This window comes from Molothrus aeneus, chromosome 2 (genome assembly GCF_037042795.1).
Source record: "Molothrus aeneus isolate 106 chromosome 2, BPBGC_Maene_1.0, whole genome shotgun sequence".
NCBI lineage: Eukaryota > Metazoa > Chordata > Aves > Passeriformes > Icteridae > Molothrus > Molothrus aeneus.
Genome location: NC_089647.1, coordinates 26,373,021 through 26,399,209, shown reverse-complemented (window position 1 = coordinate 26,399,209; position 26,189 = coordinate 26,373,021). Strand labels below are relative to the sequence as shown.

The 26,189-nt window shown below is 41.9% G+C and overlaps 1 protein-coding gene across 1 annotated transcript; it reads left to right on the top strand.

Annotated features, from left to right (window-relative positions):
• The first annotated feature begins 60 nt into the window (after window positions 1–60).
• Window positions 61–24,190, top strand: GDAP2 (ganglioside induced differentiation associated protein 2). Its single transcript, XM_066569609.1, has 14 exons — window positions 61–170; window positions 1,718–1,964; window positions 3,524–3,663; window positions 7,556–7,709; window positions 9,631–9,719; window positions 11,611–11,687; window positions 12,708–12,867; window positions 14,334–14,484; window positions 15,402–15,478; window positions 16,124–16,200; window positions 16,762–16,901; window positions 17,509–17,563; window positions 22,353–22,496; window positions 23,418–24,190. Exons 2-14 carry the CDS (start codon window positions 1,789–1,791, stop codon window positions 23,463–23,465), a joined length of 1,488 nt encoding a protein of 495 aa, XP_066425706.1. The 5' UTR covers window positions 61–170; window positions 1,718–1,788; the 3' UTR covers window positions 23,466–24,190.
• Window positions 24,191–26,189: the final 1,999 nt, after the last annotated feature.

The following is a 26,189-nucleotide window of genomic DNA, read 5'->3' as shown; positions in this document are numbered from 1 at the left end:
GCTGGAAGTGCGTCAGAGCGGGCGAGGCTGCGAGCGCGGCCCCGAGCCCCGCCCGGGAAGGGAAGCGGAAGCGCGGCGGACGCGGAGCTGCCCTGGGTGATGTCGCTAGACCGGCGCCGACCGGGACCGTCTGTCCGGGCGGGGCTGGCGGCGGCTCTGCGGCTGTGCCCGTGAGTGCGGTGCGGTGCTGGGGCACAGCCCGGCCTGCGCTGGGCGGGAGCCGGGCGGGGGGCGATGGATGCCGGGCGGAGCGCGGTGCCGGAATCCCGGCTGCCAGCCTTGGGGCGGGAGAGGCGGGAGAGGCAGGCTCTCCTCTCGGTACGGGCACGGCACTGCCTCCCGGGCACTGGGGCCGCGGCCCCCGCTCGCAGCGCTCTGTGCCCCGCTCCGAGCCCGACAATCCCTCGGGGCCGCCTCCGCCCTGGGAGGGCCCGGCAGCGATCGCGGGGGAGACACCCCGGAGAGCTGCACGCCCCGCTTCTCCTTCCTCTCGCTGCCATAGCCAGACCCCTGGGCTTGGCTGTTCAGCAGTGGGAAGATGCTGTTGTACATGAGCTCCCGTCTGGGGCCAGTGTAGCCGCGCTTACCTTCCCTTTCGCTCTCCTTGCCTTTTCTCCCAGCGAAAATTATACTTAGATGCTCTTACGGCTATCTCTGTCCTCGTGTCAGCCTTTATTAGCCCTCAATGTGAGCTTGGATACTTGCTTGTTTTGTTTTGTTCTGTTGTGTTGTTTTCCCCGGGCTAATGAATGTACTTAGTAAGTCGCGTTTCACAATTTCTCCTTGTGGGCGCGATCGTTTTTAAATTATTGTCAATTACGAACCTGTAAAAGGAGTTAAATAGTGGGTGTGTATGTGGCAGGCTAAGTTACTTACGTGGGTATGTTTGCGCTAGTTTGATTCACTAGTGCAGCTCAGTAGTCACTATGGGAATGTAGGAGCCAAAGCGTTACCTGCTGGCAGCTGAAAAGTGAGTACTGGCACGTTTGAGCCTTCATCTCGAGTGTCATCTCAACATCAGTCAGGTGGCAGAGTTCCGTCTTAAAATGTGCTGGGCCAGCGTTCACATTTACAGCTTTCCTCTTTCGTGCAAAACTGATTTGGGCAAAGGGGGTTTGTGCCTGAGTGCGTGGCTGTAAGAGCGTGTGACAGTAAATCTTGCGTGCAGCAGTTCAGAACTCACTGCACTGCAAGGGCTGTATTATTCGGGGAGAGGGAGGGATTTTGTTTGCTTGTTTGTAAGGGTTGGGGTTTTGGAGGGTTAGGGGCATTGTGGTTTGGGAAGCTCTGTATTTTTTCTTTTTCACATAAGTATTTACCAGTATCTCTGAAAGGATAGATTATACATTCCCTGCTACAAATTTGCTTTGAGTGTAGATAAAGAAATAACTCTTTTCAGAAAGACTGAGTTCCTCTCTGCACTTGGAAATTTGTCCTTGCAATTTCCAAAATGCAAGATCACAAGTCAGTTGGATCAATATAGTAGAGAACGTGTTTTCATCTTGAATTGTTGGAAGAGGTTTGTCTCACTGTGAGTATCTGCATGGCCTTATTGCATGCAGGTAACAAAAGAGGGAGTGTTTGAGTGAGAAATCTGTTTTTCTTTTGTCTGCTGCTGTTATTACATTGCAGTCTTGTGAAAGGTCTCTGTGGGACAATTACTTTTAGTGAACAGCTGGTGACCTGGTTTGATTTTTTTTTTTTTTTTTCTTTAAAGCACCTGGAAGACTCCAGTGAAAATTGGAGTGTGACAAGTTAGCAGAGGAAGGGAGTTGCTGTTTCCATTCCATGGATCCCTTGGGTGCTCCTTCCCAGTTTGTGGATGTTGATAGTCTGCCAGGCTGGAGTGATGCCTATGAGGCCAAGCAGCTGGATTGTCACCAAAGTCCTGTTGAAAAAGCTCAAGTTGATGTTAGATCACCTTTTCCATACAGGAAAGACATCAATGAAAAAATAATCTTGTGGTAAGTTCGCTGTGGCTCTCATGTGTCAGTCATCACTTCTTCATTTACTGCAGGATCCATATCTTCATGTAATCATTACTGCTGTAGAATAAAACTTCTAAATCCTCTTTTCTTGAATCAAACATTACAGATCTGAGAATAACATGATGTTTTTGTTCACGGTAACTTTTAAAGTGTGGGATTTTGCTCCACCATAGGTTGTGCTCATAGACAGTCCTTGATGCAGCAGACTGGAGCTGTACTTCCTACTGTGATACTGTATGCTTAGTATCAAAATCTAGTTGGGCACTTGAATATGAGGTTTTTATTTAAAAAAAAATACGTTTGCTGTTTAGTACCTTTTTTTCTGTATTTGCTAGTGTTATTCTGATTTCACATTTCTGTTTTAACTCAGTATTTCTTTCTTTTCTGTGATTCTCGTGGCTTGCTTTTGGCTCTTCCTACCCCTCCTTGCTCCATTCTGTGTTTTATCTCCACGACTTTCTTCCAAAATCTATTGATAAAGTACAGTATGCTGTACTTATTCCATCAGTGTTTCTTTCCTGTAACTCAGATACTTGAGGCTTCTCTTTAGATGAATAACTCTTAACTTAATCAGTGTGAAGGGAGAAGGATTTCTCAGGGATGCAGATTCAGGAATGAGCCTGAACCTCTTTCTGGTTAATATATGCAGGAAATGGGACTGTTCATGGATTTCCTGAACTCAATTAAATAAAGAAAGAGAGGAGTAAAACAGAGAGTAAGGAAAGAGAGGAGTAAAAGGTTAAACATCTCTTGTGGCTTGGGCAAATGCATGCAATTTCAACTGTTAGTTTAGTTGCTCCCTGTGCGTGGGAATCTTTATTTCCCTTCCTATGCTCTTTGATCCCAAAATCCCTGATGGCTGTTGCTGTGACAAAAAGCAGGTCAAAGTTCTGCTACTCCGTTGTCTTTTATTCATCTGTGACTTGTTTATCTTCTGCTTGTGTGATCTTTGGACAGCAGAATGAACATGATCAACTTGAGGGTTCACAATTTGGGAGCAAAAAGAAGAAAAAAGCTTATTCAGCTGTAGCGTCACTGTAGACCCACAGTGGTCTGAGGAAATGCAGCTGTAAGGTGCCCTGGATAGTCTGTCTGAAAAAAAAAAAAGAAATACATGGAAAAAGTTGTTTAAGTTTTGAAAATAATATTACACAAGGACTGTCTTCTTATCCCCAAGAGAAAATATGTGGGTTTTTGGAAGTGTTAGACTCCATCAGTTTAACAAGCTGCTTTGCATGTTTGCTGCCTGAGCTGCCCTACATACAGCTACAACACTGCCTTTTCTACAAACATCCCTCAGTTACTGCTGGGGCTGGGGCTCTTTAGGGGGCTGAGTTTTGCATGCAGTCTGTCTCCATCAGGGAGAGGCCAGAGATGATTCGGCTTGGTGAGCACGTCAGGGGACACTACGCTGTGTGGGCACTGGAGTCCTGTTAATGCCTTTCCTGGAACTTGGCATTTCCTTGCTTGTCAGCACTGATTTGAGAATATCCTGCTCAGTTGTACATTCAGGCTGCAATAAACTGTTTCCTCAGGAAAGGAGATGTGGCGTTACTGAACTGCACGGCCATCGTAAACACCAGCAATGAGACTCTCACGGATAAGAACCCAGTGTCTGAAAGTATATTCATGCATGCTGGGCCTGACCTGAAGGATGAGCTCCAGAAGCTCAAAGGTAAGTGGCCAGAGACATTTTTATCTTATTGAAATCTCCTGTCCTTGCGTAGTACAAAACATCAGGATGGGGGTGCAAATGAAAAAGGTAGAGCTTTGCCCAGCCCCCAACAGCTGATATTAACATGAAAAAAATGGGGGAAACACCTGCCAGTCCAGTCTCTTTTTGCTGCTCACGTTACAGATAATTGAAAGCCTGTGGCAGATATTTTGATTTTTATGAGCCCTTACTTTGTGATACAGTAATTCCCATTGCTATCTGAAGCCACTTTGAGCAGTTAGCTTATCAGAGCTTTTGCTCAAGGGAGCAGTCTCGTACATCTTGAGATTTTATCCTGTTCAGTGTGCATACATAATGAAAGACAGAAACTGAAGTTCACCATTGAAGAAATTAAGTGGATTATGTCATGCACTTTGTGTATCCTGTTTCTTTCAGGATATTTATATACACGCAGTCTTTCAGAAAGATATGATAATAATAGATGGATTGATAAAACACTGCATGTCTAAATAAAGTCTTTGTGACTTCTTAAGTTGGTTGGTTCATTTGTCTCTTGTGTACAACGAATGACTTTATTGGAAAGCTACAAGAGCAGCCTTAATGCAAGGCTGTTCTAGAAATTGATGAGGTTTTCCTAGAGTCTTTATTAACAGAGTTTATTGCTGATACTGGGAGATGAATACTCAGCCTTTTTTTTCATCTAACAGGCACTGGGAATAAGTGTTTCCTTATTTTGTGTGTGACAAACAAAAGTTTATAGTTATCCAAGGTCACACAGAAGTCTAATATGGTTTACAGATAAAAATTCACATCTCTAGGAACTATGGTACTGAACTGAATTTTGAGGTCTCTGTGTGGTACTGCTCACTCTGGATAACAGCTTGGTCTCCTTATATAGTAACAAAATGGATATAGAAGAGCCATATTTCTAATATAAACTCTCAGTAGCTTAAATTGCAATTGAATAGAAGTCCTGTTTCTATAAAATCATCCTTTGCTTGCTTTTTTTGAGTAACCTAGAAATTAAACAGGAGGAAGAGTAGCCATTTTATAACAGAGCAAAAGTTCAGTGTGGTGGAAATTAAAATATCATAGGTGCTCTAGAATAGTTAGGACCCCACAATTGTACACCAAAATTCTTCTAAAATACACTTGGGTTTCTTGTGTGGACTGAGAGGTGGGAAGAGAGGGACTGCATTTCAAGGAGTCCTAAAGCCTAAGATCTGTCAGCTCTGTAGGGAGCTGTTGTGCTCAGCTTCTTAAATTCCCTTTTACCCTGCTGAGTTCTGCGTAGTTTTGCATCTTCTACCACAGTGAAAACACTATGTCTTCTCCCTGTAATGCATTCTGCAGGTTCACAACTCCCTGTGAAGACACTTCTCTTTTAATCTTGTGCCAAGAGCTTTATGGAAATCAGTTCTACTGTGACACCCTACTGACATGTTGTGTGGGGGAGGAAAGAGAGGCTGGGTTACAGATTTGGCATTTAAGCACCCATAGTGTATTTGTCACAGTAGCAGAAGTGGATGGAGAGCTTAGTTAAAAATCAGTTTAGGATTCATTTGTCATCTCTGCTTCCTTTTTTCCCCTCTTTCCACTCAGCCTTGACATTTTTTCATTGGAGAATGTGCTGAAAAAGGGAAAATGCATGGTCTGTGTTCTGAAGCTGTAAAATACATTTTCATTTAGGTCTCTCCTGCTTTATTCCTGCTGCTTGGTATAAATTCACATTTCATAGATTCCAAGAAAAATCATGACCTGAAAGCATGTGACATGCTGACTCTTCAAAGGCCTGTGCCTTCTTTAAGGCTCAGCTATCTTGTATGTTCCTGGGAGCAGCATGAGTTTTGGTTAATGAAGAAATACTACAGCCAGGGGCAGGCTTGCAGATGAAGTGCTATTGATAGAAGCTTGCTTATCAATACATGTTGCAGTCTAATAAAGACTTTTTGTGGCACTTATAGCTCTGGTGATGCTTTTTCTCTGCCACACACATGATGTAGACAATTCAGACTTTCCATTTTAAACTTGAGAAAGCTATTCTAAAACCTGAAATCTCATCAGGTAAAAAATAGGATCTTGACTTTGTTCTCAGTTTTGCCGCAGACCTTGACTTGTGCAGCTCACCTCACCTTGTATCTTAAGAGTAATACCTACTGCTCATTTTAGTTTTATAGGTTGTATTGACATCTCCAGGCAGAATGCCTTGGGAAGTATGAAGTGCGATCTGAGTATAGCTAAAGATTACCAATGCTACATCTGCTTCCTGAATTTATTGATTTCCCTACTGAATTCATGAGTATACCTCAACCAAACTTGCTTCATTCTTTTTTTTCACAAATTTTTCCTACAGGCCTTAGCTTGCTCCTCATTGGTTGTGAGGGGACTGCAGAGGAAGAAAAGTAACTTGATATCTGATAGATTGTTTTGGGTTTGGCTTTCCTTTTTCCATATTGTGCTTATTTAATTGGTCTCTTGAGCTGTCTTAGAGGCTGTGCAGGAATTCAGAAGAGTATGCTTAGTTTTAGTATGGTGTTTTCTTTTTTCTGATTAATCCAGAAGAAGCACAGTGGAGGTCTATAGAAGCTAATGATGTGATTTGTTGGATCAATGTTACAAGATGCTGGCTTCAAGGCGGTGCATGGTTGCCATTAAAAAGATATGCTTGAAGTTTTGGGTGAGGAAGATTCTCAACCTGGAGTGTCTCTTCCCATAAAATATGCTTTCATGCATGTTGCTAGCTTGCCTGAGCAGTATGAGGAAGGAGTGGAGTGGGAGAGATGAGCATTAACCTGTTCAGTGGGCAGCTTAAGCCAAGCTGCTGCAGCACTGCTGCCTGAAGGCTGCCTGCAGCTGCTTCTTCTGGCTCATTCCCTGTTGTGGCCACCAGCAACCTATAAGACAATAAGGTTGGAAGCTAATCCAATGAAAATGCTGGTTTTCAGTCAGATCAGAAAGCTGGAGTGCAGCAGTACAAGCAGAAAGTTGGAAAACACTTGTCTTTGAGGATAGGGAAAGAGAGAGGCTAGAAGTACTTCTTCAGCTGTCCAGACCTGGAGTGGACTAGATTTAGGTGAAGAAGGGGAAGTTTAGCAGACTTTTCTTCTGTGTGCTAAAGGAAAACCAGACTTCAAACACAGAATCTCTTCCTAGAGTATGTAACTGGAGAGTGCTGTGAATGGAACAATTACATGGATTGCTCGAACTTCCTTTCCTTGAAACTAGACAACTGGTCTGTCCACAGAGTTTGAGCTGCATGAGGATCATATGTCTGCCTTGTGGACGTGAAGAAACATGCTAAACAAAGCAAGCTACCTCATTCTGAGAGCATAAATTAAACAAATGTATTCTCTATTTAGTTTTAATAGCTTTGCCTGGTTTAAATAAATAAACAATTGATTTATTTAATTAGGGAGACTTGTAGTCATTTTATCCACAAATCAGTCTCCCCAAACCAAGTTGTTAAATTCAGAAGGACTTTTTATTACTAGCTGTATGGTATACTTGTGCATCTGTTCTCTGCACATTACTAAATCATTTCTTCCTTTGCTCTGTAAGTAGTGTAGTAAGCACTGCAATTAAGACAGAATTTCTAGCAATATCTGGTTAGTCCTTATACACATAGTTTTAAAATTTAAAATTGAGAGGAATTTAGAATTAAAATTTTGAATTTAAATTTTAAAATTGAGAGGAACAAGCACAGTTCTCACTTCCTCAGCCTGACTAGGTGCTAAGCAGCTGGTGTGAGTTCGGATGTTATCCTTAATATTTGATCTCTAGAACACTGACTTCTATGTATGGAGTTGTCTGACTGGAGGAAGACAAGGGCTGGAACACTTGTGCCTTTCTTGCCATGGCATGTACACTCACCCTGCTGTTCTGTTGGTGGCAGGCTGCAGGACAGGCGAGGCCAAGCTGACGAAGGGATTTAACCTGGCAGCGCGTTTCATCATTCACACGGTGGGCCCCAAGTACAAGAGCCGGTACCGCACGGCGGCCGAGAGCTCCCTGTACACCTGCTACCGCAACGTCCTGCAGCTCGCCAAGTAAGCACTGCACTGCACAGCCCACGCTGGGCTCCAGCTGGGACACAGAGCCTGGAAACTCAGCTCTGCACAAAGGTCTCACCTCTGAGAACCTCTTCTCATGTTTGCTGGGTCTGGTTAAGGACATGAAAACAGGAGTGGCTTCACGGTTTGCTTTGTGCCTTTGGTTATCTCTGCTGTGGTGTAGGGAATATGCACAGAGAGATCTGAGCTGGTTCAAGTCCTGAAATGGAGTAGCTAGAGCTGTGCAGCATTCGGTTCTTCAAAGGAGAAACATTAATAATTGCTTTGGGTTCTGTGCTGGAGCTTGCTCCAGCAGCAGCTCCATGTGTGTCTGCAGCCATGGGGACACACCCACAGGCAGATCTGACTGCTGTGTCTGTGTGTTTGGCTTCTCTGCCCTTGTACAACAGACAGCTAAAATTCTCAGTCAGGCTATAAGGTTACTTCTAAATCTACAGTTGCAGCAGCTAGGTTTGTAGTTTTTTTTCCCCTCCCATCTGTGGTATTTTCTACTTCCTCTTAACTAACAGAGGTTTTCTTCCTATTTTTCTGTTTTCTGTTCTTCTCCCATGATAGCTGCTGTAGTGGTAGCAGTCACAAAATACACCTGAGCAAGAGCAGTGTCAGAAAGCATACCTAACAATTTTTTAGGGTTGGGAAGATCAATTCTTCCAAGGTTGCACTTTGTGTTGCAGTGCAATAGTTGTGGTGGTGTTTGTAGGGGTCCCAGGAGGAGGGAAGAGATGAGAATCTTGACTCCATGTTTCAGAAGGCTGATTTATTATTTTATGATATATATTATATTAAGAGAAAATGATATATTAAAACTATACTAAAAGAATAGAAGAAAGGATTTCATCAGAAGGCTTGCAAGGAAAGGAAAGGAATGGAATGATAATAAAATCTTGTGACTGACCAGACAGTCCGAGACAGCTGGACTGTGATTGTCATTAATTAGAAACAACCACATGAGACCAATCACAGATGCACCTGTTGCATTCTACAGCAGCAGATAACCATTGTTTACATTTTGTTCCTGAGGCCTCTCAGCTTCTCAGGAGAAAAAATCCTAAGGAAAGGATTTTTCATAAAATATGTCCGTGACACAATAGTAACTGTTTCAAACTCAAGACTACAGCTATGATTTTTAGCATGTGCCAGTTTTGTTCTGCCTCAGAAGTTACTAGCAAATTCAGGCCTGGACTGAAAATGTTAAAAACTATTTTAAAATTCTTCTGCATGCTGAATGACTTTCAGTCAATCTGTCTTCTAGAGTAACTTTTGATGTTTGTGAAATCGTCTACCATCTCTGAGCTTGCTCAAACTCCTTTCATTACTGTTGGCAACAGCTCTGCTTTACTCTTCTGAAAATATGGCTCAGTGCTGGAAGCATCTTACTGATCTTAAAGTGTGTGTCACTCCATTCTGATGGTTGTCTAATCATACTTAACATGGAGTAAGCCACCTTGGCCTGTGTCCAGACCTCTAACAAAACAAAATCATTGGTCAGGTGAAGAAACAGGAGTGTGTATGTATTGAAGAGCACCTTCTTTTTCCCTCCTTCTCCTTACTGTCAGTCCTAAACAGGAACAAAAGTATTTTGAGCAAGGATTGTAGGAAGTTTGAGGGAAGAACTTAATTCAGGATATGAGGAACTGTAGGAACAACATACCTGAGGTAGAAGGAGAAATCTGAAAACAAGCACCAGAGGAACCAGTGGGGAATAATTAATGGTTCTCTCCTCTATTTAATGAGGGTGTGTGCATCTTGCCAGAGAAGAATCCACCTGCAAAAACCTGAAAGAGGATTACTGCTGCTTAGAGCCAGCGAAGAAATTAATAGTGCTCCCTACTGCCCTGGCAGACTTCTGTTTGCAGCTGGTTGTCTATTCATTTGTCTCTCTTTTTCTGGATTCCAGGGAACAGGCAATGTGCTCCATAGGATTTTGTGTCATTAATACTCTGAAAAGATGCTACCCCTTGGAGGATGCGACCCACATAGCACTGCGTAAGTGTGTTGGAAAACAGCATAAACTGGATGGCAGCAGATCACTTACCTCTGACAGATTGCTCTTGAAATGGGGAAACCTTTGTTTAGGGCTCTGTGGTTCATTAGAGCCTGTAAAAAGGCAAGGCATACCATGGTAGATCAGAAAGTGGAAGATAGAAACAAATTATCCTTTCTCTCAGTAAAGATTCTTGGGATCTCATCAGTAAAGATCCATGGGAATCTGTTCTGGAACTTGCATTTTTCAGTGTATTAATTTATAACCCGGAAAATATGTTAAACATGATGTGAGAGAGTTTGCTGGTAATTAAAGTTTGTTCAGAAGAGCCAAAATGAGGCCTTACTGTTGAATGCTTGTAGGCAGACTAGAGCAACAGTGAATTTCATTTGCTGTTTTAGTGTCATCAGCATATTCAAGTGTAAAGTGATATCCTTCCCCCACTGACCCACTCCTACAGGCTTCTGCCTTCACATGCAAAATGATGGGCTGATTATAGGAGCAAAACATTCAAATGATAATTCTTCCATGAAAACAACAGCTTGGGAGGAGCTCAGAACAGCAAGCTGAGTAAGACACAACAAAATTAAGAATGTTTTGCAATCAATCAGTGCTTTGTTCACTCTTTAAAGCTGCAGAGTCAAAAATAGTATAGTAGACAGAAAAGTTTAGGAGGTCAACAAGAATAGAAAAAATCAAGAAATAGTGAAATGAGCTCAAGACTTTTTCAGACTGGAATATACCTGACTTGAGAGGAGTGTGATAGATGTCTGTAAACTCATGAGTGGCATGGAAATGGTGAAAAGAAATCAGCTGTTCACTGTCTCCCAGAATAAGAACCATCAAACCATGCCAGTTCAGAACAAACAAGGGGAAATGGTTCTTATGCTTGTTATTTGTTTTATGGCAATTCTTACTAAGAAGCATTGCTAAAACTTTTCAAATTGCCTTGCACTCCAGAGGAAACTATATTAAAGAAAAAATGAAGATCACTGAAAACAAATCAGAAAACATCCTAGGCTGAAAATAAAGTATAGAAAAATACTCAAACAAGAGTATTATATACTCTTGTATATACTGGTTCCTACTTTCCCCCATTTCTTCTGGCTTTTCCACATGTTCACATGCATTCAGAACTGTTTGCTGTGAAACTGCACAACTGCATTTGTTGTGTAAAGTAATGTCTCAGGTCGACACGATTACACAGGAATTTGTGTACAGTAGTACACAGGAAGTATTTGAAAATAGCTCCTTTTTTCCCCTCTGCTGTTTCTTGAACTCCCAAAAAACATTCTCTGTAGATAACTTCTTTTATTGCTGTCTTCTGTTATCTCTGTAGGTCTGTGTGATACTTGATAAAATACTCTCGTACCAACGAATTTGTTTGGACACTTTCTCTCCTGATTTACAACTAGAGATTTTGTATATTTTTGGCAGAGGTTTTGTATTGCTGACCCTGCCTTGAACCAGCTTCTACTGTAACTTGCTTATATTGCTTTGCTGATAACTTCAGGCACAGTGGCTTGTTTTAAGAATGCCTGGTTTTAGCAGTTTGCACAGGACTCTTTAATGTAAGGATTTGGCTTGATTTTTCAAGGCCATTGAATCACATTTCACAGTCTAAGGAATCCTAGTAAGCTAAAATGAGAGAGATTTATTCTCTATTCGTGTCTCTCTCTAAAGTCAGCATCAGGAGAGAGTGGAGATGGAACTTCCAATATGCCAGGCAACCCCTTAAACCACCACTTAATCCAGACTTGCCTACAGCCTGTGGACCTATTTAGTATGAGGAGAGATGTATCTCTCTTCTGCACTCTGAATTCTTCACTTGTAGCTCTGTGTGTAGATTTCTCCTTCTGTTTTGCTAACTACATTTAATCTGCTTCCTTGCAGGCACAGTTAGGAGGTTTCTGGAGGTTCATGGAGAGACTCTGGAGAAGGTGGTGTTTGCTGTCTCTGAGCTTGAAGAGGTATCTTGGCATTCATTCTACCAAAATTCCTGGGCATGATTCATCTTCTCTGCACCAGTGAAGCTGGATTTGGATTTTCCCTCCAGATCACATAGACTTTTGGTCTTGCAGCATCCTTCTGCCTCCTTCTTAGCATAGCGTTTTTTCCAGAACTGTTCATGCTCTTAGCAGTCACTATGGACACTTTGAGAATCTTTCTGCTTCTGGCTTCTGAGCTTGCTGAGCTGTGGACAGGGAGCAGTAGGGGAGGTGATAGCATGCAGTTGTGCTGGATGTTATCTGTTAGCCAGAAAGGAAATTCCTCACACAAAATTTCCTCCTTACACAAAGATGTGCTTGAAGAGGGCCATTTCAGCATCCCTACAGATCACCTACAAAGATCTGAGGCACTGCTTGCTGCTTTGTTGGAATAGCAAACTTGACATTTAATGATCTGTGTTCTGAGAGATGCAGGCAGTCTGAATATTGACTTTCCTTGTACATCAAACTTGTTCCTGTGCAGAACACCCACGCTGTGCTCAGGTTCTATGGCATATGGATAAGGAAAATAACTGATTTGTTTGGGGTCATAAAACTGCTAATCAGTTGGAGAGAGCCCATGAAGTAATACATTCTGTAGAGATTTTCACTATTTTCCTTCCTGTGGGGAGGGATTTTCTTGTTTGGCTGGTGCTTTTTCTTTTCTCCCAGGCAGATCACTAAAGGTGATCTATGTAGTGGTACATTTTAACATAAGCAACATTTGCTCAAATCTGTTGTCTGTGCATATTTTAACTTTATTACAAAGATAAAGTATCTGCAATCTACCTGAATCTGTGCAGGTTTTAGCAAAGTCCTCTCAAAGTCATTTGCCAGTGTGGCAAAAAAACCCAAAAAGTTAACCTTTATCAAGATTACTTGGTGAAGTAGTCCCAGCTCACGGCCCAAATTAACCATTGAGGGAGGCAGTACTTTGCCTCCAAGCTGCTGACAAGTTCCCTGCTACAAGGCAGATCCTTCATGCATTTCTCTTATTTGTAGGCCACTTACCAGAAGTTGCTGCCTCTGTACTTTCCAAGATCATTGGAAGAAGAGGTCCAGTCCTTGCCTTACCTCCCTGCAGACATTGGCAATGCGGAAGGGGAGCCGGTAGTACCAGAGAGGCAGATCAGGATCACTGAAAAGCCAGGTGTTCCAGATGGTGAGTGTGGAACTGGACTTGGGAATAAGTGTCTCTCTGGGAAAGTCAGTGGGAGAAACAGAAAAGGAAGGAGAGAAATGTTTTCCTACCTCACCTCACCTAAGTCAGGTTACAATTATTCCAGTTCTCAAGCTGCCTCATTGGCTTCTTGTGTTCCTCAGCAGTAACTGCAGTAGAGCTGTTCTGTCTTTTCCTTTCTTGGTGGATGAGGTGGGTGGTTCATTCCCTTTGTAAATTTTTTTCCCAAAGTTATTAGGAACTTTGAAGGTGTTCCTTCAGAATCTTGTGCCGCCCCTAACTGAAAAAGGTATTATGGTCAATGTCCTGTCTTGAATTGTATTGATACTGCCGGAATATAGTGCATCCAACTAGTAAATGGGCAATGAAAACTAGCAGAAACTCCCTAAAACATATAAAATGACTAGAGGAGCCCAGAGAACAGTATTTGGAGGTGGCTATCAAAGTTCAGTGAAAGTCTGTTTGTGAGGAGGTTGCCTAGATGTCAGGGTGGAGGTGAGATACGTGTAGCAAAACAATTTAATATATTAACTGACAGAGCAGACACATTCTGCCTTACTTGTTGAGCAGCGATGTGCAAGTTTTACAGCCTTAAACCATCTAAAGCAGATAACTGGGAATTCATTTCAATTTTCTGCTTTTGCATAGCCAGTTGGGATAAGGCTGAATATTTGATATTTGCTGCTGTGGCTGATCAGTGTGAGGTATTCAACCGCTAGCTAATAATTTGTGAAATTACTGGATTTGCGTAGGTAAGAGTGAATTTGAGTAGTGGAGTCCTGCACTCTTGTTCCATTGCTACTATAGCATATAGTGCTGAAAGGGGAAACTGAGTTCCTGTCCAGATTGCCAGAGAGACCGTGCTAGAAGTCTTAGCAACATGCCTGGGTGACATCAATTCGGTGGAACATTCTGGTATTGTCACCAGGAATTGAGCCTGTGGTCTTCTATTTCATCACCCAGTCACGTTGTAAACAATACTGTAAAAATAGCTACACTCAGATCACTACAGCATTTGTTCAGGAAGTGTCAGTGATACAAGAAATGGGCCCTTTCTACAGTACAGCTTCTAAATTGAATAAAGCTGCAGTATCTGTGCCTCTGCATGCTAATTTTCCCCTTTTGACAAGTAGGATGACTGTAAAAGCTCAAGTAGGATGACTGTAAAGCTGAAGCACTCTCTCCAGGCCTTTTTTTTTGGGAGAGTAAACCCTTTGTTATGCATGATGACTAGGACTTCCCAGTTAGTTTCCAGGCAAACCAACACTTTAAAGGAGTGGTTCTCAATCACTGCTGTGATCTGCCAGTGGTACTGGTGAGGTACCTCGGGGGCTTTGTCTGTAGCAGAATGACTGTGTTGTTTCACTGGGACATGTACCATGTCATCAGCAGCATTGCTGTCCTGTACACAGCCCAAACATTTGATACCATCTTTGTTTCCACTGCAGATGCTTCAGATGAAGAGGGTCTGGAGGCAGATTTGTCTTTCATTGGGTCCCATGCTTTTGCCCGCATGGAGGGGGACGTTGATAAACAGAGGCGCCTCATCCTTCAGGGACAGTTGTCAGAGGCAGCACTGCAGAAACAGCACCAGAGGAAGTGAGAATTTGCTTGTTCATGTGAATATTTGTGTTAGTTAGGACCAACTCTTATGAATGATGGTTTTGTTATCTGCAAAGCCTCATCATCCAGCACACAAATACAGGTAAAGCCTGGTGTCACCCTGGATTGATGTAGTAGCCTCTTTGACCTGAAGGGAGAAGGGATGGGGCAGTAGGAGAAAGAGGGAAGCTTGTGATGAGCCCTTTATTACACCCAATGCATCCAGCCAGCTGCCTTACCTGTTTGCCACAAGATGTCACTGTTTTGTCACCACTTTTAGTAGTGGCATCGTCTGCTTTTGGTACTACCCACTTGTTCCTGAGGCTCTGTGCAGATAGCAAAACATTTTTCTTCCATTTGATAAATAAAAGAAGGCTCAGGCTTTCTCCCCCTCCCTGCCCTGGTAACCCTAATGTGCATGATCACTTCTCTAGAAGGTAATTCCATGCTGGAAATCTCTCAAGGCTTGGTGTTGGCTTGTTTTGTCAGATGAGGCACTAAGTTGTTCATGAAACTGGTTGCTGCACAGTTGTGTTCAACATCTAGGCTTCTAAAGGAAATTTTCTTTTTTTTCGTGTCTTTTAAATACTGACATATTTAAATGGAAAAACCTCTGAGATATTTTCAGCCCAAATGCAATGCCTCTACAGTTACTGGTTGATATATATTAATAATTATTAATTGCCCAAGTGAAAATCATTAGGTGTGTAAGACACTAAGACACTAAATTTTATTTTTTAACACATCTTTCTTTAAAAACTTGATAGTTGCTCCATAGGTCAGAAAACAGCAACATCAGAGAGGGCTCAGTCAGAAAAAGCTTGTTTTGTCCTTCCCTTCCCATATACCTCTTCAGGCTTATACTGCTAATCCAAAGGGGGATTAGATCTGACCAGATGTTTTTGACTTTCTAGTTATAATCGCTGGCTGTGTCAGGCAAGAGCTGAAGACCTCTCTGACATTGCTTCTCTTAAAGCTTTGTACCAGACAGGTAAGTTTGGGGTACTGATGACTGACCTATGTTGTCTTAAAGTAAAACCATTTTCTTTGGACTTGCCTATACAATAGGTCATGCTGAAAGCATAGCTGTGTTTCTGGAGAGAATCTGTTCAGCACTTTGGCTATCTCTTAGGCCTCATGAAAATCCAGAGCTTACCTCTATCTTTGTGTAAATACCAAGGTTGTGTGACACCTTCTGCTCAGTAGCTGCAAATTTCAATTCTTTTATTTGCCTTAGACAAGGTTCTGTGAGCTGCAGGAGGTCCATAAGGCATGCTCTGGAAATCTGCGCATTGGAGTTCAGAGCCTGGTTTCTAGGAAAGATTTTGCTTTGGTGGTATAATTGCAAGTGAAGGGTTTTTTAAAATAAAACCCATGTTATTATTTGATATTTAGGTAACTATAGAGTACACAGGCAACATAAAATTGCAGTCCTTAAGTTTCTCAGATACATGGGGTTTTTGATCAGAATAGGTACTGGTGTAGTGAGAGCAGTAACAAAGCATATTTCCTCTGCTGGAAACCAGATGCATTGCAAAAGTTCTGAGCTGAGGCTCTTTCTCCTTGGTTTGAAAGGGCCCAGCTACAAAACCTGGCATGGCTGAGAGAAGTTTGGACATATTTATTTCTTTTGTAGGTGTAGATAACTGTGGCCGCACTGTGATGGTGGTGGTTGGAAGGAATATCCCTGTGACATTGATAGACATGGAAAAGGTAAGGCTCTGTAAAACTAGAGTTGTGTAGGTTACATATGAATGTTTTGGATGGAAAAGTCTGATTAGGGTAATTCAGTTTTAATACTAGAAAACATCATTTGTAGGACTTAAGATGTTAACTAGAAAGTTTTTTTATAGGCAGATGAAAATGTATACCCTTAGAGAGCTATGTGTGCACTGGGCTGACACTTTCCAATTAGGCTATTTTTAGAAAAAACAGGTCTAGTATGGACTTCTTTTTCTTCTCAAGAAGAAGGAGTTACCATGTTTCTATAACTGCCAAGATGTGAAGAGTGAAACGTAATGATTTAAATGTAGTTTTTTCAGGGAAACAGCAAGAATGTATCTCCATCTGTGAGGTCAGATAGACAAAAGACTTCCAAGTTATTACAGTCAGGTTGAAGACTTTGAATGTTGGCCCTGCTTTTGTAGCTGAAATGTAATGCCATCCAGCCTCATGATTCCTGATTTTTAGATGAAATAAGGGAAGTATATTAAGATGTAGTGCAACTGTGAAAGAGTTCTTTGCAAATATAAATTTTGTTTCTTTCTTCCTCAGGCTCTTCTGTATTTCATCCATGTTATGGATCACATTGCAGTGAAGGAATATGTCTTGGTGTACTTCCATACACTCACAAATGATTACAATCAACTAGACTCAAACTTCCTGAAGAAACTCTATGATGTTGTTGATGCCAAGTGAGTGTCAATAGGAAAAGAACATGTTCCAGTCTTCCTCTGTGCTATGCAAATATTTGTTTTTCCCTGTATCTGATTTCCCATTTATTTCTGAGAGAGTTTGGCTGGGACAAAGACCTAAATAACTAACAAAGGCAAGAAGAAGGAAGAGGTGTTTTCTTTCCTTCTCAAGTCCATCTTTTTAACCAGAAGTTCTGTCCTCTGCAGTCTCCCTCTAGAGCTCTTAGGGAGGCACTCTGGTTGTTTTGTCTGTCACAATCCAGAGCTGGAGCTTTTGGAGCCTGGCCTTGCTAAAGTGTGTTGCTGGTTGTGAAAGGAGAGGTTTGGATAACAGTGGCAGTCATAATTTGTCCTTAACTTTCTTTCACTTCCTACTTGAAAGACTGAAGTCTGTGACGTCTTTAACTGAAAAATAACCAGTCTGCTTTTTTTTTAAATTTTCTTTTCCCTTTACATTTACTTTTTGGTGTCTGCCCTTACATTAGATCTAACTTTATAAAATTACATCACAAGCACTTAAGAAAAATGGTCTCTTTTGACAGTTAGTTTGTGTAAATTACTTTAGTTAGCATTCACTTTTAAATATTTTTTTCCTTCTCTAAACCAGGTACAAGAGGAACTTGAAGGCATTGTATTTTGTCCATCCAACATTTCGTTCAAAGGTAAGGTAAATCTTCCAAAAGAAAAATGTATCTTGCATGTTGGTGGAGTAGCACCTGTAAGCCTGTAGCATGAGGAACGTGGAGATGTACAGAAGATTCCCAAAATTAGGCACTATCTTCTGGATCCACTGTCAGGACTGGAAATTCATCCCATCTTTGATCTAGCTGCAATCTTCCAACCTTTGTGATGAGTTGAACCCCAGTGCCGTGCGCGCTGTCTGCGCCCTGTGCTCTTACCAGAGAGAGGTGGAAGCTTTGAATCATGTCTCTTTCAAAGGGAAACATCTTGTCATTTTTCCTGCTGGCAGGGTCACAAACCATGACCAAACACTCAGGGAATTCTTTTTTGTGTAGTTCATCTCCTGGCTGTTTCACCTTTTCTTTCACCACAAGAGGTACCACGTGTGTCCTGTGTGTCACTTCAGAGCTGCCCTGGGAAGGGCAGAGAGCAGTCTCAGGCAGCAGTGAGATTAGTCAGGGTTAGAATGGAGAGCAGCAAAGAAAGTTGGGAAGAATGCCTTTGATGGAGTGCAGAAAAAATCCTGTTAATCCATCAGGAGACAAAAAAACTGAACTTGTCATGCACTAAGTTATTACCCTTGGCTGGGATCTGTGTGGGGCAACAGAAGATGGAGCTGGTTCCCTTCTGGACCTCACATCCACTGCTCCTACTGCAGCAGTATGAGTACTTCAGATTAACTAAGTGGTAGCAGCAGCCCTTCCTAGAATTTTTGTTTGTCCAATTAAAACAGAAATCTGATCCTCCATGTTCACATCAGATTAACCTCTGTGTTTATTCTGCTTTTTGCTGACATTAATCAAATTTGAGAAAATTATATGCCTGGAAAAACACATCTGTTTGCACATGTTCAGCAAAAATTTCTTTGACTGCTAAATTTCCAAAGCATCCTTTCTTTGCCTGTGCACAGCTGGGACACCATGAGACTTGGAGCTTCCTTGTTTTTACGGAGATAAGACTGAGGCTTCCCAGCAGTGTAGGTTCCAGTTTCTGTTAGGTTATTTGTTACTCCCACAGGATACAGATCAGAGGTCTGTGTCCTAGAATGAGAGTTTCCAGCTCTGATGCTCATAAAAATGTAGGAGCTGGCACAGAACATTACTAAGGTCACAGAGTTGAGTGGAAAAGCTGAAGCTAGGAAGTACTAGTGTTTTAGATTCTCAGCAGCACTTCACCCCCCTTCTCTCTTCCCATACATTTCTGTTTAGTTGAGAAATATTTTTCTTGTTGTTGGAGGATGACAGCTCATCCTTACTGGTGTCTATTGCCATCTTGTCTGTCCCTTTGGAAACTGCAGTGGGACTCAACAGATCTGTAGGCAAAGCAGATGGTTGGTGGGAAGCAGGGAGGGTGAGAGACACAGAGTTCTCTAACTTACTGGAAATAGTATTGGTTTGTATCCTATTCTGGCAGCACAGCTGGAGGCAAAAGAGAATGTGTATCCATGTCTTTCTGCCAATCTTTTCTATAACTGGAAGGCAAGCAGGATTGCTTCTGACTGTTGCATGGACCATCAGCTTATGAAACATGATAGGGAATATGCAGCAGAAAGCATGGTTGGTGAAGAAGATGGCTGCTAAGAGGGAATGATTTTTCTCTTCCCTCCTTTTTTTGACTCTTTCAGAGCTCTTCTTCCTGTGGAAGATTGCTAGCTCAAAAGCTTCAAATTTCTTCAAAAATGTTTGGCACATTCATCTTCCTATTTGGATCGCTTACTTACTTCCTTTCCTAGAAGTAGTAGGAAATACCCCATGCCTCAAATCCAGGAGGAGGGTCTGTACATTCGTGTGACTTCCCAAACACATCACCCTCATACACAGATCTTAAATGTCTGGTATAAATTGTCCCTTTCACAGCAGGGTTGAATCCTGGCACAGTGGATGGCTGCCATATCTTAGAGTCACTTCTGCTGATTTATGGGCTAAAAGGGATCAAAAGGCTTTTCATCATGTCTTCTGGAAAATCATATGTCCCTAGAAAACCAGCACAGTTCTCCATGTACTTTATGGTGCCAACAATGATTCTTTGTTTGGTTTCTAGGTGTGAAACTGTTGTAAACTGTGTGGTTCTGAGGGTAATGGCCTGTCTAGAATACATGGAGGGAAGGTTCAGCCATTATCCTAAAGCACAGAGTAAATGAAGCAGGATGAGCCACTGTGCACACATTTTGGTTCAGTGCTCCTGCCTTTCCTCATGCTTTGAGTGTTCTTGTGATCTGTGGAGCTGTGCTTGTCATGAAATCACAGTATAAATGTCAGCAGTTCTGTAGGTTGGAGTGGCTCTTGCTGCATGAGCACTTCACTGCCAGGCCTCAGATCAAGGCACCCATGAAGTGCCATCACAAGTTCCTTTGTACTCATGCATGCAAAGTTCTTCCTGCTTGGTCTTTGATGAAGCTGCTGATAGATAAATAAAGGGCTTTTGGAGGCGTTTTCATGTGAATCCTCTCAGCTCCCCTCTTCTGAGAGCTCTCCAAAGAAACTTTCTCACAGCTTGCATTCTGAACTGAACTATAAATGGCTGGATCTGAAACTGTCTCACCCAGAGTAATTCTGTTTTCATTAATTGGCTGTGAATTAAGAATCTTTCACAGCTGAAACATACCCAAAGACTCAAACTAGATACTCATAATCATCACACTCTTTGTGTTTATCATGAACAATTTTTGGTTTGTTTTTCTGTAATGGTCCTAAAAGCAGTTTCTTGAGATCAGATGCCAGTGGAAAGGTTGCTGCAAATCACTTAGGTTTTCTCTGCACAAGATCCTTCCAATTGGAATAAAATTTCCCAGATTTTAGTAAATTTCTCTTTGAGGTATGCCCAAATTATGAGATTAGAGACATAGCTAATCTGTGTTGCTGTTTTTTTGTGGGAGACATGCCATACATTTAACTGTGGATTTATAGCCTGGCAGAGTGATTTTGACAGCCTTCTATTTAGATTCAGAATATCAGGACAAGAAAAATGAAGGGAAACTTCAGCAGATGTCTTGATTTTTAACTTTCTTTGGCTGCTCTGGTAAAACTTCCTCTACTTTCAGTGCATTAACAGTTTAATTTAATTTAAAGTTCCATGTCCTGTTACCAGTAAGAAAATAGAGCTGCTCTTGTATTACTGTTTCTGTAACCTGTGATTATCAAGAATAGAGGTAATAGAAAAATTCACCAGAAACATTTCTGCCACTCTCCCTTCTCTCTGTGCTCCTGGGTAATGCCAAGCTGCAGTGGCTTGTATAGTGAGAGGAAGGAGGGGAAAAAGAAAAAACACTTTTCCCAACAGCAGTTTTTGTGATGGCTGCAAAAATATCCCATATTAGGATTTTATACATTAAACATCCATAGCAATTATGTTTAATGAGTGTCATTTATAACACACCTTGAAATCCATGCTACTTTGGTGCAAGACTGAGAAGGTATTTTTCACTCATTAAACTGTCACTTAGTGTCACTCATAAGAGGTCTTGTTAGAACAATATAATGAATAATGGATGCCAGTAAAATCTGTCTCCCTGCTTTCTGCTAACATAAATCTCTAATTTTGCCCTCAAAGTAATGAATTTATTTCAAATGTTCTGTTGTGGTTTTTACCTCCTTTTCTCTTTTTCATTGTTCTTTTCTCATGAAAATAAGCTGTTTTGAGGAGACATTCCAGTTATTCCTGGACAGTTTTTAGGAACTGACTTTCTCTTTAATGTTGTATTCAGACAGATCATTTTTATTGACTTAATCTTAGAGTTTATTTTAAATTCTTGCCTTCCTCAAGGCTTTTCTTGCAGTGTTGCTTCTTTTTTGTTAACTTCTTGCAGTCAAAGCAAAATTATCAAAGAGAATGACAGAATGGTCAAGGTTGTAAAGGACTCTGGAGGTCATCTGCTCTGACCTCTGGCTGAAGAAGACTCAGCAAGAGCTGTTGCACAGGACCATGTGATTGATCCCTACTATGAGCATTTGTGACCTGTAGAACAGGTTTTTTCTTTTCCTTCACTCTGCCAGGAAAAGAATAGAGAAGGAATAAACAATAAGTAATACAGTACTTAATTTTGGAGAAGGTGGATTGAAAAGGTAAAGCTTGCGCAGTCAATAAGCAGGATTAGATTGCTGTCTTACTGGTCTTCAAAACCAAAAATTCCCTATCCTGTTTGTACCCAAAACAGAGAGAGCTGTGACTATTTAAAGTAAAATCTTGTAGAAAAAGTTGATAGGCTTATTCTTGTAGAGTTACATTAATAAGGCTTTGATAAAAAATGTGCTAAAACAAAAGCTTACTCAGACAACCCAAAGCAGGAGGGAGATTTCAGTACAATCTTGGAAAAGCCGAAAGGCTTTCCCTTTCTCCCTTTCTCCCTTTCTGTCACTCTAATTGGCCTTTCTTTCAAGTGAAGGCTTGAATGTAAAGGGCTGAAAATGCTTCTGACAGAGTCACACAGGTAATTTTCTGAACTGGCTAAACTTGGAGTGAAAACATGCCACTATCCTGATGGGGTTTTGAGGAAAAATAGCAGAATAGCTGCCACTCTAGGACTGGAGAAAGGCACCTTAAGCTGCCATTTGGGGAGGAGTGAGTGTAGAGTCAGAAAACACCAGCTTGAAGCTCTCAAGACACTGCTTGCTAGCAGTTGGTGGTGCATATTTCCTGGCCTTGTTGTGTCATGGCAATGATTTTGGTGTTTCAAGTTCAACTCAAGCCTGTTTCACTGCGGAGTATTACATTGAACTTGAAGGTTTTGAAGGAGCACCTTGTTAATTGGTTTTTGTGGGGTTTTATTTTCAGGTCTCAGCATGGTTTTTCACAACCTTTACAGTCTCAGGGCTAAAGGACAAAATCCACTATGTGGAAAGCCTTCAGCAGTTGTTCACAGCCATACCCCCAGAACAGATTGATCTTCCCCCTTTCGTGCTCGAGTACGACGCCAGGGTAAGTGACTGCCTGTGGCCGCCATGAAACTCTGCCCTAAGAGCAGCTCTCTGCTCCCATTGTGCTCTGCAAGTCTTTAAGGGCACTGACTTCCACACCTTAAGAATGGGGAGAAGAAAGAGGGAAGGTTTCTGGAGAGTCTGTGTTGTTCTGTGAGTAATGATTCCCTGAATTTTTTGTCTAGCTCAGCCCAAGCAGAGGCCTTGGCTAAGAAGGAGGGCTGCTTTCCCATTAGAGCAGTAGCAGTCTCCTATGTGCATAAAAGGCAGCCTACCTTTCTTCAGCCAAGAACTGTAACATAACACACTAACAGCCTGTGGACAAGATAAAATTTGTGTTAGCTGCTGTACACCTTATACTGACTGGAAAAAGAAATGGTAGCTGTGTTTCATCTTTGCTGCCCCACATACTAACAATCAAGCAGGAAAAGCAAAAGAAAAAAAAAAAACCAGCAGGGAAAAATGGAACAGTAGAAAAGTGTCCTGCCTTTGTGTAAGACCCTCTTCCTCTTCCCTTCTGCACCTCAGGTCTCTAACCAAATGGTGGCACGAATATGGCTTGCATTGGCAAAATCCTTCCAAAGACTATGTGGTGCAAGTCCAAAGGAGTAGCCAGAGCTGTGTGTCTGCATTAGTAGCTGTGTCTGAGTCACTGGCTGTGCCAACAAAGCAGTGTCACTGCTTTGGCTTAATGGCAAAAGTTTAACTTGCACTTCCTGCTTATGCTTAAAACATAGGCAAAAGCAAGGCCTGTGTTTGCTTGTTTAGCAGCACAGTCCTCTCCTGGGTGAGTTGTGGCACTCACTCACCCATGGAAAGCAAAGCCTAATACCTAATTATTTCTGCCTCTGTGGCACTGTCACTGCATCAAGGTGTATTGGAGAAGACTTCTGTTCAACTGCTTGTTCTGTTCTCCTTGCAGGAAAATGGGCCTTACTATTCCTCTTATCCTCCATCCCCTGACTTGTGATCTGCAGTCCTGTGATGCTGCCAGTTCCCCATGGATCCAATGACCTGATGCCTGCCAAAACCTGTGCATTTACCCATGTACAGAATTCAGAGAGAGGGTTTTCCTCCCCCAGCTCTGGTATTTTTTTACTGATGAGATATTTTCAAGCACTCAAGCAATCAGAGAACTTTATGCCACTGTGAACTGTACAACTATTTCAAATATATTTATCCAATGGAAAAGCTGATTTAAAGATCACTAGATGCATTTGTTTGTTTGTTTTGTTGTTATTGCTGCTGTTATTGTTGTTTTTTTGAAGCTGTTACATTATTTTTCTGAAGAGACTTTCTCTTTTCTGGGAAATCCATCAAAAGCACTTGATCATATTTTTAACTATTACTATTTTCCAGCTCTGTTTGTAATAACCATTTCTGACTGGTCTGTACAAGTATTGTGTTGTACCAGCCTGACGCATCGCTCATCATATGGTCTGTGTTTCACATCTGATTACTTTCCCTTTCTGTTAGTACTGATTACTTTAGTCTTGACCCAACAAAACTATCTGGAATTGGGAATGCCATGTCTGCAGGCTGACAGAGCACTACAGCCAAGCCAACATTACTCCAGGATTTAGTCCCATAAACTGCTAGGAGCCTTGAAAAAGTCCCTGCCAGTTTTCATTGGATGATGTGAAGGACCATGTCAGGATGCCACTACCCTCCCAGTAAGAATAAAACTGAAAAGCATTTGTGGTTTCTTTTCTCTAACTGTATTCATTTATGTTCTCCTTTGCTGTGGCCAGCTATGTTGGTATAAGTGGATGCCATCTGCCTAAACTGGGCTTGGAGGGGAGGGGGAAACGGTGGCTCCAACCCCAGCCTCTGGTGGCAGAGATTGTTTTTTGGAGGTATCAGTGTCCCTCTGATTTCCTGTTACACTGACACTCACTGATTTTTGACAGACATGATAAATGCTAGAGAGCTTAGCCACAGGTTACTTGAGGAACTGGAGGTGAGAAGTGTTTCAGGGCTGCCCGTGGAAAGCTAAAAGGGGAGGGAGAAGGCTCCCTTGTAAAACATAATCAGGGATGGCAGACCCAAGAGCATAAGAACTAAATCCTTGGTAGGAAGAATGTCACAACACTACTGAATATGAAAATGATGGTATGATTTTCATTATTTGATTCTAGCTGCTTTCCTGCTCCAACTTGTATCTGCTACTATCTGTTTACCAAAATTGATTTCCACTTCTGCAATAACTACCTTATTTAAGCATTAGCAGAAGTCATTGTGAGATATCCTAGAAGGTGGCTATTCATGCCTGTTGAGCTGGTTGGAAATTATACCCCTGTCTTATTTAAAGATACTGTAAACTGATGGGATAAGCAGGGACAAATTCTCTCTTGGTCATGTAATTGCATGTCATGATTTCTGTTTGCAGTCAGAGAGTTTGGAGTGTGGTCTAAGACAGGCCATACTGAGTTCCCTTTCTTTCCCACCTTTGCCTCCTGGCTCAGTGTCGTGTTTATCCTGCACGTATCCTCACATATTGGGATATCTGTTGCTATGTCAGTCACAGATTACAGTAATCACTTTCCTGGGCCGTGACTGTCATTTATATAAAACATATAAAAAGCAAGTGGGTTTGTTTTCCAAGTGTCCCTTAAGTGATTCCATAATCACATCCAAGGTGCTGCTAAAACCTGGAAACTCCAGTGCAATGGAAAACTCCCTTAGTGCTAATACTGGGGAGCACTGCACCTTATGGTCTGTTCACATGGGATTGATTCAGCACTTTCCTGGTGGCTTTGGAGAAGGAAACAGCAGCAGTTTGTTCAGAGCAGCCACCACGTGTCCCTCCCGCCCCTTTTCACCTGGCTGTTCACAGCTGCCCTTGTCCAGTGACTTTTATAGCCAGCACTGAATTTTCCATGCTTCTCTAACGATTTGTGCAGCTTTCCACCCCCGTGAACCATCTGCTGTTTTTCACACCCCTGGCTTTTCCAGTGAGGCTGCTGCAGAATTGCCTGCGAGCACTTAATGGGCAGATTAAAGGTGATTCAGAGCTTATTGTGGAAACCAAACTCTCAGCTTGACAGTTTTTAGATGGTTTTGTCCCTTTAGCTCACAGATGGCTCAGAGTCATAAAACCTAAACAGTTCTTGTTAGGACTCAGTCTGCACGTTTTCCAAACGTGCAGTCATTTTCAGAAATTATTTGGCTCAGTGAAGTGTGAATGTGCCTCCAGAGCACTTGCAGAGCAGAAAGGAGAATTTGGCACTGTGCATCTTATTGTGTATATTTTTCCCTTGAAAGACTTTGCTTTAAATCTTATTTTTTTTACCCAAGTCTTGCAAATCTCAGTGGCAAGACAGACCTGCATTGTGCTGCAAAGATCCTGCATTTTCCAATGAGTCTGGAGCTGTGACAATTTACCAGTTTTATGTTTTTAATGGAGATATTTGAAAAAGTAATGTGACAGTGAAGAAACCCAAATCATTGAAATGCTCAGGATATTCACTGCTATTAAAATGTTTCATTGCTTAATTCTAAGATGCAAAAAACTGCATTAAACCAGCTGAGCTGCATTTGTTCTAGGCAGTGATAAACACTGGCCTGCCCTAGTTAAGGGTGGACACGATGCTTTGCTCTGGAAGGTGGCCAGGGAGGCAGTCTGTGCATTTTATCATCCCTACCCACTGCAGCATTTAAAGTTCTGATGAAGGGTTTGTTGTCTTGCTTAAAG

Coding starts and splice junctions, on each gene's coding strand:
- GDAP2 (XM_066569609.1), top strand. CDS start 1,789: ATGGATCCCTTGGGTGCTCCTTCCCAGTTTGTGGATGTTGATAGTCTG. Junction 15,479..16,123: donor TAAAGCTTTGTACCAGACAG/GTAAGTTTGGGG, acceptor TTTCTTTTGTAG/GTGTAGATAACTGTGGCCGC. Junction 17,564..22,352: donor ATCCAACATTTCGTTCAAAG/GTAAGGTAAATC, acceptor TTTTATTTTCAG/GTCTCAGCATGGTTTTTCAC.